Source organism: Rhinoraja longicauda, chromosome 30 (genome assembly GCF_053455715.1).
Source record: "Rhinoraja longicauda isolate Sanriku21f chromosome 30, sRhiLon1.1, whole genome shotgun sequence".
Taxonomy (NCBI): Eukaryota; Metazoa; Chordata; class Chondrichthyes; order Rajiformes; family Arhynchobatidae; genus Rhinoraja; species Rhinoraja longicauda.
This window is the reverse complement of record NC_135982.1, coordinates 23043945-23060839: the sequence shown is the minus strand read 5'-3', so window position 1 is coordinate 23060839 and position 16895 is coordinate 23043945. Positions and strand designations below refer to the sequence as shown.

General features: G+C 49.7%; 1 protein-coding gene across 1 annotated transcript in view; it reads left to right on the top strand.

Moving 5' to 3' along the window:
* The first annotated feature begins 1232 nt into the window (after positions 1-1232).
* ccdc187 (coiled-coil domain containing 187) overlaps positions 1233-16895 on the top strand; it is a 40796-nt gene continuing 25133 nt past the window's right edge. The window contains exons 1-2 of the mRNA XM_078425135.1: positions 1233-1376; positions 6505-6603. Of these exons, the coding sequence (XP_078281261.1) occupies positions 6555-6603 (49 nt within the window). The 5' untranslated portion in view covers positions 1233-1376; positions 6505-6554. The remainder of the gene's footprint in view (positions 1377-6504; positions 6604-16895) is intronic.

Below are 16895 nucleotides of genomic sequence, written 5' to 3'. Positions count from 1 at the left end.
GGGGAAAAGATTGTGAGCCACACTGGCTGGCCTGCTTCCATTCACAACATGCTGCCCCCTCTCCCTCCCCTCCCTTCTCACCCTTCCCCTTTGGCCTTTAGTGTTGGACATTTCCACCTTGGGGAAAAGGTTCTGACTGTCTACTCTATCTATGCCTTTCATCATTTTAAATACTTCTATCAGGTCTCCTCTCAGCCTCCAGTATTACTGGTGTTATCCCAAATAGTATTTAGCACCTCTGTAATAACAAGTTACTGCAGATGTTGGTCTATACCAAAGACAGACACAAAGTGCTGGAGTAACTCGGCAGGTCAGGCAGCATCCCTGGAGAACATGGGTAGGCCGGAGCCCTTCTTTGGCAACTCTCCTCGTCTTCACAGCGGCACATTGGCGGTCGGGTGGACTGCTGAGGTGATGTCCTGTCTTGTGAGAGGGGTCCCCACCGGTCACGGGTGTGTCTGGGGGTCACTGCTGGCGTGGGGACCGAGCTCCAGTGACTGCAGAGGGATGGGGTGTTTACCAGCTGATGTGTGACAGGATTGCCACCGGCCGGCGGGACCGCCAACGCACAAACGCGTGGGGCTTGTTGGTCCGCGGCCCGACAGGCAGCCTCTGTTGTTTGTTTGTTTGGCTGCAGTTACCCGGGACAGATGTGTGACAGGGTTTTGACTGTGGTTTGGCGGCAGCTGCGCTCCGTGGCCCCAAAGACAACAGCTGGGGAGAGAAGTCAGAGGAGGAGAAACGGGGGAGACAGAGGGAGAGACAGAGAGAACGGACAGGGAGAAAGTGGCAGTGGGGAGAGGGAGAGATAGGAGAATGACAGGAGAGAGAGAGAGAGAGAGAGAGAGAGAGAGAGAGAGAGAGAGTGAAAGTAAGGAGGAGGAGAGAGAGAGGGGAGACTGAGACAAGAAGGGAATGCGGAGAGAGAGAGAGAGAGAGAGAGAGAGAGAGAGAGAGAGAGAGGAGATAGAGGGGGGAAAGACGGGGAGAGTGAAAAGGATAAACAGGCGGAGAGAGACGAAAGAGTAAATTGTTGAATCAAAAAGAGAGAAAGAGAGAGAGAGAGAGAGAGTGAGAGAGAGAGTGAGAGAGAGAGAGAGAGAGAGAGAGAGAGAGAGAGAGAGAGAGAGAGAGAGAGATGGGAGATGGGAGGGGAGAGGAGGGGGTGGAGAATTAGCCGGGGGAGGGGAGGTAGAGGAGAGAGAGAGAGAGAGAGAGAGAGAGAGCGAGAGTGATATAAAGACGGAGCACTGAGCTGGGACTGACACACAGCTCGGAGACAGTGCGGGAGGTTGGGGGAAGTTTGGGAAAGTTTTGCAGCGACTGTTCTGTTGGGCGACGGAGCGGAGACGGGGAGACACCGGAGGCGGAGGCTGGTAATGTCCCGCTGGGGCTCGGCTCCTGCATTTATTGATTGAAAATCAAAGCCCCACTAACTCTAACTCTCCCCCCCCCCCCCCCCCCCCCCCGATACTGGCCGGTACCCGGCGGCGGTGGGTGGTAGGATTTCGGTTGTGACGGGGCTGGGGATGGGGCTGGGGCTGGGGATGGGGATGGGGATGGGGTTGGGGATGGGGATGGGGTTGGGGATGGGGCTGGGGTTGGGGATGGGGTTGGGGATGGGGATGGGGTTGGGGATGGGGATGGGGATGGGGTTGGGGATGGGGATGGGGATGGGGATGGGGATGGGGATGGGGTTGGGGATGGGGATGGGGTTGGGGATGGGGCTGGGGATGGGGATGGGGATGGGGATGGGGATGGGGTTGGGGATGGGGATGGGGATGGGGATGGGGATGGGGTTGGGGATGGGGATGGGGTTGGGGATGGGGCTGGGGATGGGGATGGGGATGGGGTTGGGGATGGGGTTGGGGATGGGGATGGGGTTGGGGATGGGGTTGGGGATGGGGATGGGGTTGGGGTTGGGGTTGGGGATGGGGCTGGGGTTGGGGTTGGGGATGGGGTTGGGGATGGGGCTGGGGCTGGGGTTGGGGATGGGGATGGGGCTGGGGTTGGGGCTGGGGTTGGGGATGGGGTTGGGGATGGGGCTGGGGTTGGGGATGGGGCTGGGGATGGGGATGGGGCTGGGGTTGGGGCTGGGGATGGGGTTGGGGATGGGGTTGGGGCTGGGGCTGGGGCTGTGGCTGAGGTAGAAGGACTGCGGCAAGGTTTGCTGGGACCACTGGTGGGGTTTGAGGGTGGATGTTTGGGGGACGGGGGTGAAGGGTGTAAGGGGTTGAGATGAGCTCCGGCTCGGGTCCCCACCCCGTCCCGCCGTACAGAGATCCCACTGCCCCTCCGGTGTAAGTCCTGGGAGATACATAGTTACATAGAGACATAGACAATAGGTGCAGGAGTAAGCCATTCGGCCCTTCGAGTCAGCACTACCATTCAATATGATCATGGCTGATCATCCACAACCAGTACCCTTGTCTTCTCCCCATACCGCTTGATTCCGCTAGCCCTAGGAGGTCTATCTAACTCTCTTTTGAATGCATCCAGTGAATCGGCCTCCGCTGCCTTCTGAGGCGGAGAATTCCACAAATTCACAACTCTCCGGGTGAAAAGGGTTTTTCCTCATCTCAGTTCAAAACTGCCTACCCCTTATTCTTAAACTGTGGCCCCTGTTTCTGGACTCCCCCAACATCGGGAACATGTTTTCCTGCGTCTGGCGTGTGCAATTCCTTAATAATTGTATATGTTTCTATAAGAATAATGGAGTACCGGACCTCCCCCCCCCCCCTCTCACCCCCCCCCCCCTCACCCCCCCCCTCCCACAGCGAGGGGGAACCGAGGGTGGGATGGGATGGGATGGGGTGGGGAGTAAATGCTGCCCTTGCCAGGACCCCCCCCCCACCCCAAACAAGGGAGGGTACATCACCTCGGGGGCCACCTGAATGCCAATGGTGTTATTTGTAAAGAGAGATGTTAACACCACCGGCTCTAACCCTTGTTACAGCACCACTAGGTCTCACCACCGTGGAGTCTACGTTACTAAACCACCGGGTCTAACGCTCATTACCACACGGGATCTAATGCCACAGGCTGTAACACTGGCACTACTGAATGTGTGGGCACACTAACATCGCTTTCGGAAAGTTATACGGTTTTAATTTTGTATATTTATTATTACGAATAAAGTTTATTTTTTCAAATATTTTTTTGAAAAGCCCACAGTGATATTAGTGAGTCGAGGCTGTGTGTAGATTCATAAGCAAAATACTGCAGATGCTGGAAGTGGGAGGTAAAGTAGTACGTGAAGAGGAAAAAAATAGTCAAGGCAAATGTGGGTCCCTTGAAGACCGAAACAGGGGAATTTATTATGGGGAACAAAGAAATGGCAGACGAGTTAAACCGTTACTTTGGATCTGTCTTCACTGAGGAAGATACACACAATCTCCCAAATGTTCTAGGGGTCGGAGAACCTAGGGTGATGGAGGAACTGAAGGAAATCCACATTAGGCAGGAAATGGTTTTGGGTAGACTGATGGGACTGAAGGCTGATAAATCCCCAGGGCCTGATGGTCTGCATCCCAGGGTACTTAAGGAGGTGGCTCTAGAAATAGTGGAAGCATTGGAGATCATTTTTCAATGTTCTATAGATTCAGGATCAGTTCCGGTGGATTGGAGGATAGCAAATGTTACCCCACTTTTTAAGAAAGGAGGGAGAGAGAAAACGGGTAACTATAGACCAGTTAGTCTGACATCAGTGGTGGGGAAGATGCTGGAGTCAATTATAAAAGACGAAATTGCTGAGCATTTGGATAGCAGTAACGGGATCATTCCGAGTCAGCATGGATTTACGAAGGGGAAATCATGCTTGACAAATCTACTGGAATTTCTTGAGGATGTAACTAGGAAAATTGACAAGGGAGAGTCAGTGGATGTGGTGTACCTCGACTTTCAGAAAGCCTTCGACAAGGTCCCACACAGGAGATTAGTGGGCAAAATTAGGGCACATGGTATTGGGGGTAGGGTACTGACATGGATAGAAAATTGGTTGACAGACAGAAAGCAAAGAGTGGGGATAAATGGGTCCCTTTCGGAATGGGAGGCAGTGACCAGTGGGGTACCGCAAGGTTCGGTGCTGGGACCCCAGCTATTTACGATATACATTAATGACTTAGACGAAGGGATTAAAAGTACCATTAGCAAATTTGCAGATGATACTAAGCTGGGGGGTAGTGTGAATTGTGAGGAAGATGCAATAAGGCTGCAGGGTGACTTGGACAGGTTGTGTGAGTGGGCGGATACATGGCAGATGCAGTTTAATGTAGATAAGTGTGAGATTATTCACTTTGGAAGTAAGAATAGAAAGGCAGATTATTATCTGAATGGTGTCAAGTTAGGAGGAGGGGGAGTTCAACGAGATCTGGGTGTCCTAGTGCATCAGTCAATGAAAGGAAGCATGCAGGTACAGCAGGCAGTGAAGAAAGCCAATGGAATGTTGGCCTTCGTAACAAGAGGAGTTGAGTATAGGAGCAAAGAGGTCCTTCTACAGTTGTACCGGGCCCTGGTGAGACCGCACCTGGAGTACTGTGTGCAGTTTTGGTCTCCAAATTTGAGGAAGGATATTCTTGCTATGGAGGGCGTGCAGCGTAGGTTCACTAGGTTAATTCCCGGAATGGCGGGACTGTCGTATGTTGAAAGGCTGGAGCGATTGGGCTTGTATACACTGGAATTTAGAAGGATGAGGGGGGATCTTATTGAAACATATAAGATAATTAGGGGATTGGACACATTAGAGGCAGGAAACATGTTCCCAATGTTGAGGGAGTCCAGAACAAGGGGCCACAGTTTAAGAATAAGGGGTAGGCCATTTAGAACGGAGATGAGGAAGAACTTTTTCAGTCAGAGAGTGGTGAAGGTGTGGAATTCTCTGCCTCAGAAGGCAGTGGAGGCCAGTTCGTTGAATGCTTTCAAGAGAGAGCTGGATAGAGCTCTTAAGGATAGCGGAGTGAGGGGGTATGGGGAGAAGGCAGGAACGGGGTACTGATTGAGAGTGATCAGCCATGATCGCATTGAATGGCGGTGCTGGCTCGAAGGGCTGAATGGCCTACTCCTGCACCTATTGTCTATTGTCTATTGTCTATTGCTGGGAAAGTTCAACTGGTCAAGCAGCATCCGTGGAGCAAGGAGGAGGATTGTTGACTTTTCATTCTAAGTGGACTGGGAGGTGGGGGGGGGGGGCGGGGGGGGGGGGGAGGATATATTACCCCATGGGACGTTGTGGGAAGGCAGGAAAGCTGAAAGGGCATACAAGGAACTGCAGATGCTGAAATGTTGAGCAAAACACAAAGTGCTGGAGGAGCTCAGCAGGTCAGGCAGCATCTGTGGAGGGAGTGGACAGGCGATGTTTCCAGTCGGGACCCTTCACACCGATGTAATGGAAGGAGGGGGGGAAGCCGGGAAAGGGAAGTGGGAACAGGGCAAAGCTTGGCAAGTGATAGGTGGATCCCGGTGAGGGGGGTTGGAGGTGATAGGCAGATGGTGACAAAGGCTAGAGGTGAAAAGGAGACAAAAAGGTGTCAGATAAAGAGAGGAGGAGTGAAATGCAAAGCCAGAGGGAGTGATATGGGTGGAAAGGTTAGGAGGAAAGGGAATTGGGGATGGAGGGGAAAGGAACAGGGTAACAGGGATGGAAGCAAAGTGCATGGAGTAGTTCAGCGGGCCAGGCAGCATCTCTGGGGGAAAAGGATGGGTGACGTTTCAGATCAGAACCCTTCTTCCAACTTAGAAGTCTGAAGAAGGGTTCCAACCTGAAACGGCACCCATCCCTTTTCCCCAGAGATGCTGCCTGACTTGCTGAGTTACTCCAACATTTCGTGTCTACAGTATAAACCAGCATCTGCAGTTCCTTCCTACACACGGTAACTGAGATGGTTGGAGAAATGTGTGAGGTGGGTGGTGATGAGGGCAAAGAGAGGGGCTGTTGGGGTGGGCGGCGGGAGGGGGCGGGGGTACTGTTTGGAGTTGGAGAATTCGACATTTATACCATTGGGGTGTAAGCAACCCAAGCGGAATATGAGGTGCTGTTCCTTCAATTTGCCTGTGGCTTCAATCCGGCAATGGAGGAGGCCCAGGACTATCGGGTCTGCGTCACTGCGTAAGAATGAAGGCTTGCGCTATTGTAGAAACATAGAAATGGGGAAAATAGGTGCAAGAGTAGACCATTCGGCCCTTCGAGCCAGCACCATCATTCAATATGATCATGGCTGATCCTCCAGAATCAGTACTGCATTGTATCCGATGCTAACACCTTTCAATGTGCTCCTGAGAGAAGCCCTCTTCTCCCTTCTCCAACAGCCAGTGGAGTTGTCCAATGTCACGTTACTTACCTCTTCCAGCACAACTCCTCCTGTCCCACCACCCCCAGGGGTCCACTGGGTCTAATTCCACACAGTGCTCAATTTGTGTATTTTAAATCTTAGAATTGTAAGTTCCATCAGTAGGCTATGAATTCTGTTTTTACCCGTATAATATTTTGTGCGTGTTTTTTTTCCGAAGGTTGATTGTTTGGATGCTCCCACTCAGACCCACTCACTCTCAACTCCGCCATGAGTGAAATTGCCATTGATCAGTCCAATCTACCTCGGGTCCGAGAAGGTGAGGGGGGGGTGGGGGAGGGGGGGGTGGGGGGGTTGAGGCTCTCCGTCTCCAGGTTTGTGCGTGTAGATTTGTTTATGGTTCTTATTAATTCTTCCTTTCATTTTGCAAGGACCATAAACACAGTAAAACATTCCAAGTCTACAAGTCATCCACAGAGTGTATGTAAATCATCGAAAGATTTATACTGAGTCAAAGCAAAGTGCTATAAACTGTTGGTCAGACATTTGGGGAAGTGTGAATTAGGCAAGTCATACAGCATGGAGACAGGCCCTTCGGCCCAACCTGCCCATGCCAGCCAAGATAACCCATCTATGCCACTCACTCCTGTCCACATTTGGCCAATATCCCTGAAAACCTTTCCTATCCATGTACCCGGCTGGGCAAATGACTTTTAAATGTTGTTATTGTACCTGCCTCAACTACGTCCTCAAGCAGCTCGTTCCATATACTCACCACCCTTAGTTTAGGAAAAGAATATCAGAGTTTAGAGCCCAGAGGGCGATGAGGTTACACCACTACTTGGGGTGGGTGGGACGGAGTCAATTGTACAGTCCAAGATGGTTGGATGAATGCTGAGCTTGTAATCAGTCAATGCAATATGTAGGAAATTTATTGAAATGATAAAATACTAACGACTGAAAACCAATTCTCCATTTTGCAGTGATGGAGTGTCATCTCGTTGAGGTGACCACTCATTATCTCACAAAATTATAAAGAGTAACAGTGGTGAATAATCTTGGATATATGGTTGGATTTAATACGTATGATTGTTCTTGCATTTACTAAGTCAAGGAAAGTACAAAAATTGATGTAAGTGAATGGAGGGACTTTGACTGGGCAGACAAAAGAGAGCTGTATTCAGTACATTTTCCTACTTGGCAGGACTTTGATAATGTAGATAGAATTTAACATCTTTAGATCTGATAGTGTTATTTAAAAGGCACATGGATATCCAGTGAATGGAGAGTTATGGATCACATGCATGCAGAGATTAGTTTAACCTGGCATCATGTTTGGCATAGACATTGTGGGCTGAAGGGCCTGTCCTGTGCTACTGTACTGTTCTATGTTCTGCTTATAACCTATGTTGCTTCTGCCCTGAGAGTGTTTAATGGGATTGCATAAAAATTGTTTTTGTCTGTTTCTAACCTTATGTTTTTATCTTTTCCATTTCCCTGCATCTAGACCCATGCTCTCCCTGCCTCGAGAATGTTTGTTGTAATAATGCAGAGGGAGCCATTCTTTGCCTCTTCAACCCTGTCTTACCTGCTCTAACTGTTGGTCTGTCAGTGTGGAAGATTTTAATCCCACTTAAACCTAGACTAATGACCCCCCCCCCCGCCCCCCCCAACCTGGTAAAGTGTGGAGCAGTTGCCCTGTTGATTCTGGAAGTTTAATTCCCACCAGAAACTTCCTGAGGAGAAAACTGGTTGGCAGAACTAGTAAAATATTTAGTGTATTTGTTTTAAGTTGGGTTGTAGAGTCCAGAATAAACAGGCTGGGAGCTCTCTGTAACACCAGCCTTCTGTGCCCCTGTTTGCAAAAACATCACTGTGTGTTCATGGACATAAACATCAGCAAACTGTTAGCAAATGGCAGCGAGTTTATTCAATGATATTTAAAATCCGCAGTGGCCCACAATCTTTATTCCCACTGTCTCTGGACTGAGCAGTCCATTCCCGGGATCCACTTGTGAACATCCTCTGGTTCAGGGAGCAGGTGTTCTTTATTCTGCCCTTGTTCAAGAGCGGGAGTGGGTGGGCTTATCGACCACCCCCATCCCTGTTGACGGTGGAAAATCTCATCATCATTCCCCTCTCTTGGATCTGGGTGGGGAGGTTTCCAATGGATCACTCGAGGATGATATTGGGTAAATGCTCCTGAAAACAAAAGGCCGGTGCAAAACCGGAACATGGCAGTTAGGAATTAGCTGAAATTACCAAAAGATGAGATTGTTCACAAATGTTAACCATTCTTGAACTCGGCTGGTAGACAGATCCTGCCCATGCGGTAGAACTGAATCCGCTAACCGTGACTTTCACCCACTCCAGAATGTTTCTCTTAATCACGTGTTTCAAAAGGTTTTGATTTCTGCAGTTCATAGGAGATCACTTGTCCCATTGTGTCATTGCTCAAGGAAAGTCCTCTCCAGGCAGCCTCACCCTCCTGTTCTTTCCCCTTCACACCCCATGCCTTTTCCACCCAGTCCATTTCTGAACTCGCGCACAAACTGGCGTTCTCAATCCTACACCATCTCTGTAGCTGTGACACTATATACTGCAACCTGTTTATTTTCTCTTTTGCCAGCCTAATGTAAGTATGGTGTGATTTACCTGCAGAGCATACAGTTTTTCACTGTATCTCGCGCACGTGACCACAATAAACTAATATTATCATTGGGAAACCATTTGGCCAAACCAACAGCTGGAGTCCCATCCCACCCTTTTTCCCCAGCTTCTGTTTAACCTCTTATAGATCTCATGGATTGTTATGTGGAAGGTTCTAAACTCTGCCTTGCAATTCTGGAACTTCTTTCCATTGTAAGCCCTGAGGTGAGTCCTTGTAGATGGTAGCAGAGAGGTAAAAGATAAAATATATGTATTTAATGCGAAGTCTCCACAAGGATTTCCACACTAGTTATAGAGTTGGACAGCATGGGGACAGGCCCTTTGGCCCAACTCGTCCATACAAACCAAGGTGGTCGACTAATCTACCTAAACTAGCCTGAGTAGCCAACAAACTAACATAATGACTACTGGATTCTCCAACTTCAGGTAACTAATCTATTAACAACTCCCCACCCCCTCTCTATCCTATACTCCACCTAGATTCACACCCATTTCTCCCCCTCCCCCTTCCCCCTCGCCTGTCCCGTTCCACCCTTCATTAGTTCCTCTGGCTTCACAATTCATACTATCATATCATCATCATATATCTACAGCCGGAAACAGGCCTTTTCGGCCCTCCAAGTCCGTGCCGCCCAGCGATCCCCGTACATTAACACTATCCTACACCCACTAGGGACAATTTTTACATTTACCCAGCCAATTAACCTACATACCTGTACATCTTTGGAGTGTGGGAGGAAACCGAAGATCTCGGAGAAAACCCACGCAGGTCACGGGGAGAACGTACAAACTCCTTACAGTGCAGCACCCGTAGTCAGGATCGAACCTGAGTCTCCGGCGCTGCGTTCGCTGTAAAGCAGCAACTCTACCGCTGCGCTACCGTGCCGCCCACTCCTATCTCTTTCTCTCACACCTTCTGTCTTTTCATCTCTGACCTTTGTCCAACCATCCACCAATCAAAAAAACTCCCCTCACCTTTATCCACCTATCACTTGCCACACTTTGTCCTGTCCCTCCTCTCTTCCAGCTCTCTCACCCCCCTCCCCGCCCCCCCCCCCCCCCCCCCACCACCACAATCAGCCTGAAGAAGGATCCCAGCCCAAAATGTAACCTATCCACATTCTCAGGGATGCAGCCTGACCAGTTGAATTACTCCAGCACTTTGTGTTTTTGAAAAATCAGCAATTGCAGTTCCTCGTGCCCCATTTACGCACAATTGGTTCATATCCCTCTAAACCTTTCCTATCCATGTACCCGTCTAAATGTCTTTTAAATGTTATTGTAGCTGCATCAACTACCTCATCTGGCAGTTCATTCCATATAGCATCACCCACTGTGTTGAAAACGTTACCCTTCAACAGCTGGTTTCTGTTTTACATCAGTTTCTGTTCTGCTTAAGTAACTGTTTTTAGGCAGGGGTTTTATCAGATTGTTTATGTTGATGTGTAGACCTCTGTGGTCTGGTGAGCCCCTGCCTCCCCTCCCTACCCCTGTGCAGAGAGTGTTTGTACCTGTCTCTCTCTGGCCCCATCTGTGAGGCATTAACATGTGAATGAGCTGGTGCCCGCTCTCTGACACTCCTTGTTCAGGGATCTGTTCCCAGAGCACCCCCTTCAAAGGGAGCGAGGGTCAGAGGGCCGGTGTCTGCTCGGACAGCGAGCCTCCATCTGTCTGCCGCTCCCTCGGCCAAACACACCCGGGGGCGTCTCATCAACGATGTGTATTGAGTTGGAATGCTTACGTTTTGAGCGAAAAAAAGTGCCCTTTTTTCTTCAAAATTGTCGTGGATAACTGTGGGGACATTTTACATTATCACCATATCCACCCACTCTACTGCTAACTCTGTGTGTCTCTGTGTGTCTGCGTGTGTGTGTGTGTATGTTAGAGACCACAATTTTTTCTTCAATCTCCCTCCCTGGTGGAGACTAGACGTAGCAGTGATTTGCTGGACTACATCAGAAGTGAGTTAAGGTCGGCTCTGTGCATGTGAGAATGGATCCAGATCAGATAGGGGCTGCAGCAGGCATTGAGAGTTGAGTTTCAGTTTATTTTATTGTTCCATGCTATCCAGTCAGCAGAAAGACAATGTATGATTACAATCTAGCCATTTACAGTGTACAGATACATCCATGAAAGGGGATGTATTAGAAAAGATAAAAGAAAAATGTTCCCTGAGACCCACAGAGGGACTGGACTGCAGGAGGGGCAGGGCATTCGATTGGGGAGGGGGAGGTGGAGGGCTGATTTGGGTGTGATAGAGAAAGTAGTGAAGAGGGGGAGTAAGGGAGGAGCAGGATTTGCTGAGGGACTTGTGTGATGTTGTTTCGTTTAGTGCAGAGATACAGCATGGAAACGGGCCCTTCCGCCCACCGAGTCCACGCCGACCAGCGATTACCTGTTAATGGAAACATAGAACATAGAAAAATAGGTGAACAAGTGGGCCATTCGGCCCTTTGAGCCAGCACTGCCGTTCAATATGATCATGGCTGATCATCTAAAGTCAGTACCCCATTCCTGCTTTTCCCCATATCCCTTGATTCCTTTAGCCCTAAATCTAGATCTAACTCTCTCTTGAAAACATCCAGTGAATTGGCCTCCACTGCCTTCTGTGGCAGAGAATTCCACAGATTCACAACTCTCTGGGTGAAGAAGTTTTTCCTCATCTCAGTCCTAAATGGCCTACCCCTTATTCTTAAACTGTGACCCCTGGTTCTGGACTCCCCCAACATCGGGAACATTTTTCCTGCATCTAGCCAGTCCAATGCTTAAGAATTCTATATGTTTCTATCAGATCCCCTCTCATCCTTCTAAATTCCAGTGAATACAAGCCCAGTCGATCCATTCTTTCATCGTATGTCAGTCCCGCCATCCCTGGAATTAACCTGGTGAACCTACGCTGCAATCCCTCAATGGCAATAATGTCCTTTCTCAAATTAGGAGACCAAAATTGCACACAATACTCCAGGTGCGGTCTCACCAGGCCCTGTACAACTGCAGTAGGACCTCCTTGCTCCTAAATTGAAATCCTCTCGCAATGAAGGCCAACCTCCCATTAGCTTTCTTCACTGCCTGCTGTATCTGCATGCTTACTTTCAGTGACTGATGTACAAGCACACCCAGGTCTTGTTGCAGTTCCCCTTTTCCTAATCTGACACCATTCAGATAATAATCACACTAGTTCAGTGTTATCCAACTTATGCATCCAGTCCCTACACACTGGGGGGCTTTCTTACGGGACCATTTAACCTACAGACAAATGTGGGAGGAAACCGGAGCACCCGGAGGAAATTCCACACACACACACACAGCAGCACCCGAGGTCAGGATCGAACCTGGGCCTCGGGTGCTGTGAGGCAGCTGCTCTACCCACTGAGCATCACAGAAACCAGAGTCGTGGTGGGTTGTACCACCTCCCTGGCACTCCAGCGTTCTCGTGTAGACTGGGTTCACTCTGGGCAGACGGAGACACCTGGAATGTGGGTGTGTGCAGACTTGGACCGTTTCAAATAAAGCACCTTTCTTCCCACCTCTTCCTTTCAAACTGAAGCCAGCTGTGACCTCAGCCACTGCCTCCCTTTGCTCCCCTCAGCAGTCCATGTGTAATCGCAGAGTTTCCATCAACACACTCGGTTTGGCAGAGGCCGCCGACTCAAAAACACGTCCATCTGTCTTCGTGGCTTCACTCGCCTCTGTTCCTCAGCTTGTCTTTTCCGACGAGGCCGACCCACGCTCCGTGTTTACAAGCGGCAATTAGTGAGTCGCGGTGTTCCTGCAGAAACCGCCCATGGAGGTGTGGGCGGCTGGGATGTGTTTGAGTCCATAGGGGGAGGGGGAGGGTTGTGTAGAGGTACTGTTAGAGTATTCCAGCTGCTCTCCCCCCCCCCCCCCCCGCACACCGGAGATCCCCCCCCCTCAAAACAAGCAGGGGATAGGCACTGAATGCTGGAACTGCAGATGCTGGTTTACACCGAGTATAGACACAAAATGCTGGAGTAACTCAGCGGGACAGGCAGCATCTCTGGAGAGAAGGAATGGGTGACCCTTCTTCAGACTGAGTCAGGGGAGAGGGGGACAAGAGATATGGAAGGGTAAGGTGTTAAAACAACACATCAAAGCAGACGCTGCTAAGCCAGGAAATGTAGAGTGGTTCATTGTGAACTGGGGGGAAGGGTCTCGACCCGAAAGTCACCCATTCCTTCTCTCCTGAGATGCTGCCTGTCCCGCTGAGTTACTCCAGCATTTTGTGAAAATAAATACCTTCGATTTGTATCAGCATCTGCAGTTATTTTCTTACATTACCCCTACCCTTCCACATCTCTAGACTCCCTCTCCAATGACTCTGTCTAAAGAAGGGTCTCGACCCGAAACGTCACCCATTCCTTCTCTCCAGAGATGCTGCCTGTCCCGCTGAGTTACTGCAGCATTTTAGACAATAGACAATAGGTGCAGGAGGAGGCCATTCGGTCCTTCGAGCCAGCACCACCATTCAATGTGATCATGGCTGATCATTCTCAATCAGTACCCCGTTCCTGCTATCTCCCCATACCCCCTGACTCCGCTATCCTCAAGAGCTCTATCTAGCTCTCTCTTGAATGTATTCAGAGACTTGGCCTCCACTGCCTTCTGAGGCAGAGAATTCCACAGATTCACAACTCTCTGACTGAAAATGTTTTTCCTCATCTCAGTTCTAAATGGCCTACCCCTTATTCTTAAACTGTGGCCCCTGGTTCTGGACTCCCCCAACATTGGGAACATGTTTCCTGCCTCTAACGTGTCCAACCCCTTAATAATCTTATACGTTTCGATAAGATCCCCTCTCATCCTTCTAAATTCCAGTGTATACAAGCCTAGTCGCTCCAGTCTTTCAACATATGACAGTCCCGCCATTCCGGGAATTAACCTAGTAAACCTACGCTGCACGCCCTCAATAGCAAGAATATCCTTAGTGTTGTTCCTCGGTGTGAACCAGGAACCAGCAGGTCCTTCGTACACGGGCAGGGGAGCCTCCCTGCTCGCAGACGCTGGTCCCTGCATCCGAGTGGGGATGAGCGTCATTTTCCCCTGGCTCGGCCAGCATTGCAGAGGCGGCCAGTGTTTCCGTGGTAACCGAGCCTGTTTCACCGGCCTGTGGTGGGTGGGAGCTGAGCAACACTCTATGAGATGGACGGATGATCTTTGGCCTGAACACCGTCTCTACCCACGGTTGCCAGGGCAGCGGGCGAATTCACGTCTGGGTTTATTCCACAACACTCGCTGGTGGAAAAAAAGCGCAAAATGCTGGAGTAACTCAGCGGGCCAGGCAGCATCTCTAGGGACTGTGTAGGAAGGAATTGTAGTTGCTGGTTTACATCGAGAATAGACACAATATACTGGAATTTAGAAGGATGAGAGGAGATCTTATCGAAACGTATAAGATTATTAAGGGGTTGGACACGTTAGATGCAGGAAACATGTTCCCAATCTTGGGGGAGTCCAGAACAAGGGGCCACAGTTTAAGAATAAGGGGTAGGCCATTTAGAACGGAGATGAGAAAAAACATTTTCAGTCAGAGAGTTATGAATCTGTGGAATTCGCTGCCTCAGAAGGCAGTGGAGGCCAATTCTCTCAATGCATTCAAGAGAGAGCTAGATAGAGCTCTTAAGGATAGCGGAGTCAGGGGGTATGGGGAGAAGGCAGGAACGGGGTACTGATTGAGAATGATCAGCCATGATCACATTGAATGGCGGTGCTGGCTCGAAGGGCCGAATGGCCTACTCCTGCACCTGTTGTCTATTGTCTAATATGTTGGAGTTACTCAGCGGGACAGGCTGCATCTCTGAGAAACACGGATAGGTGACATTTCGGGTCTGGAATCTTCTTCAAATTTAACATAATTCCAGCCCTCAGTGGGGTGAGGCAATGAGCAGACAGGGTGTAAATGTTTCAGGAGCAAGAGTCCATTCAGCCCCCTGAGCCTATTCTATCCTTTTATTGGATTGTGTACTGACTCATAGAACACAGCACGGGAACAGGCCCTTCGGCCCACGATGTTCGTGCCGGACATGATGTCAAGATAAACTAACCCCCTCTGCCTGCAAGTGATTCATATCTCTTATTTCCCCTGCATATCCTTGTGCCTGTCTAAAAGCCTCTCAAATGCCACATCTCGCTCCACCACCACCCCTGGCAGGACATTCCAGGCAACCGCCGCCTCGTGTAAAACAAAACTGTCCATCCACTCTGGTTCAGTGTCCTGGGACAGTCCTGTAATTATCAAACTCTATCCTGTACATTTCCAGTCGACCATTTGACTCAACAACTTCTGTGACCAAAACGCCAACTGCTGGAGGAACTCAGCGGGTCAGGCAGCATCTGTGGAGGGGATGGACAGGGGGACATTTTATGTCGGGACCTTTTTTCAGGCTGATTCAGACCAACTTAAATCAGTCTGAAGAAGGGTCTTGATCTGAAACGTCGTCTGTCCATCCCCTCCACAGATGCTGCCTGACCCGCTGAGTTCCTCCAGCAGTTGCTCAGGATTCCACCATCTGCAGTTGCTGTGGGCCCAATTTGTGCGCCTGGTCTCTGCAGAACAAGTTGGTGTAATTCAGACCAAGTCAACAGCAAATAGTGTCAGAGTCATACAGCATGGAAACAGGTCCTTTGCCCAACTTGCCCATACCGACTAACATGTTCCACCTACACTTGTCCCACGTGCCTGCGTTTGGCCCATATCCCTCGAAACCTGTCCTATCCATGCACCTGTCTAAATGCTTCTTAAACGTTTTGATCGCACCTGCCTCAACGACCTCCTCCGGCTGTTCATTTCATACACCCACCACCCTTTATGTGAAAATGTTAGCCCCCATGTCGGCACGGTGGCATAGCGGTAGAGCTACTTACTGCCTTACAGCGCAAGAGACCTGGGTTTGATCCTGACTCCGGGTGCTTGTCTGTACAGTTTGTACGTTCCACCCCGTGATCTTCGGTTTCCTCCCACACTCCAAAGACGTTTCTCGGTTAATTGGCTTGGTATAAATGTGAAACTGTCCCTAGTGTGTGTCGGGTAGCATTAGTGTGCGGGGATTGCTCAACGTTGCGGACCCTGTGTGCCGACTGACCCGTTTCTGCGCTGGATCTCTAAACTAAACTCGGGTTCCTATTTAATCTTTCTACCTTACCTAAAACCTACGTCCCATGGTTGTTAATTCCCCTACTCTGGGCAATAGACTCTGTGCGTCGACCCAATCTATTCCTCTCATGATTTTGGACACCTCAATATGATCACCCCTCATCCACCTGCACTCCAAGGGTTAGAGTCCGAGCCTGCTCAACCTCTCCCTCTAGCTCACTGTAGCTCAGGCCCTCGAGTCCTGGCAAGACGGGCCTTGACCCAAAATGTTACCTATTCCTTTTCTCCAGAGATGCTGCCTGACCCGCTGAGTTACTCCAGCACTTTGTGTCCATCCTGGTAAATCTTCTCTGCACCCTTTCCAGCTTGAAAATCTGAGACTGTGGCTTTAAAAATAGAATAAAGAAAATACTTTCTTTTTCACAACTGCAGCTTTTAATGGGAAGAAGTACTTTCGACATCTGCTAACGGTTGTGAGTTGGGTGAAGTGTCAACCACTGTAACAGCCACCGCAGACAGGAGGATGGCGAACGGTGCAGTCACCAGTTTACAGTGGTGTTTGCCGCTTGAGGAACTAAGTATTGGCCAGGGCACCCAGTGGAACCCCTTGCTACACTTGAAATAATGGTCAGAAATCTGTGGGATCCAACCGAAAGGGCAGAGGAGGCTTTAGCTTGATAACACTTCTTGTTTAATGTGCTGTGAGCAATCACTGTTGTAAGCAGGAGAACAAACATGCCAGACATTGTGGACTGATTTAGTTAGGTCACGACCACAACAAAGGGTGTTTTGCAGCTGCTAACATTTTGATCTTGAAAGGAGCCCATTAT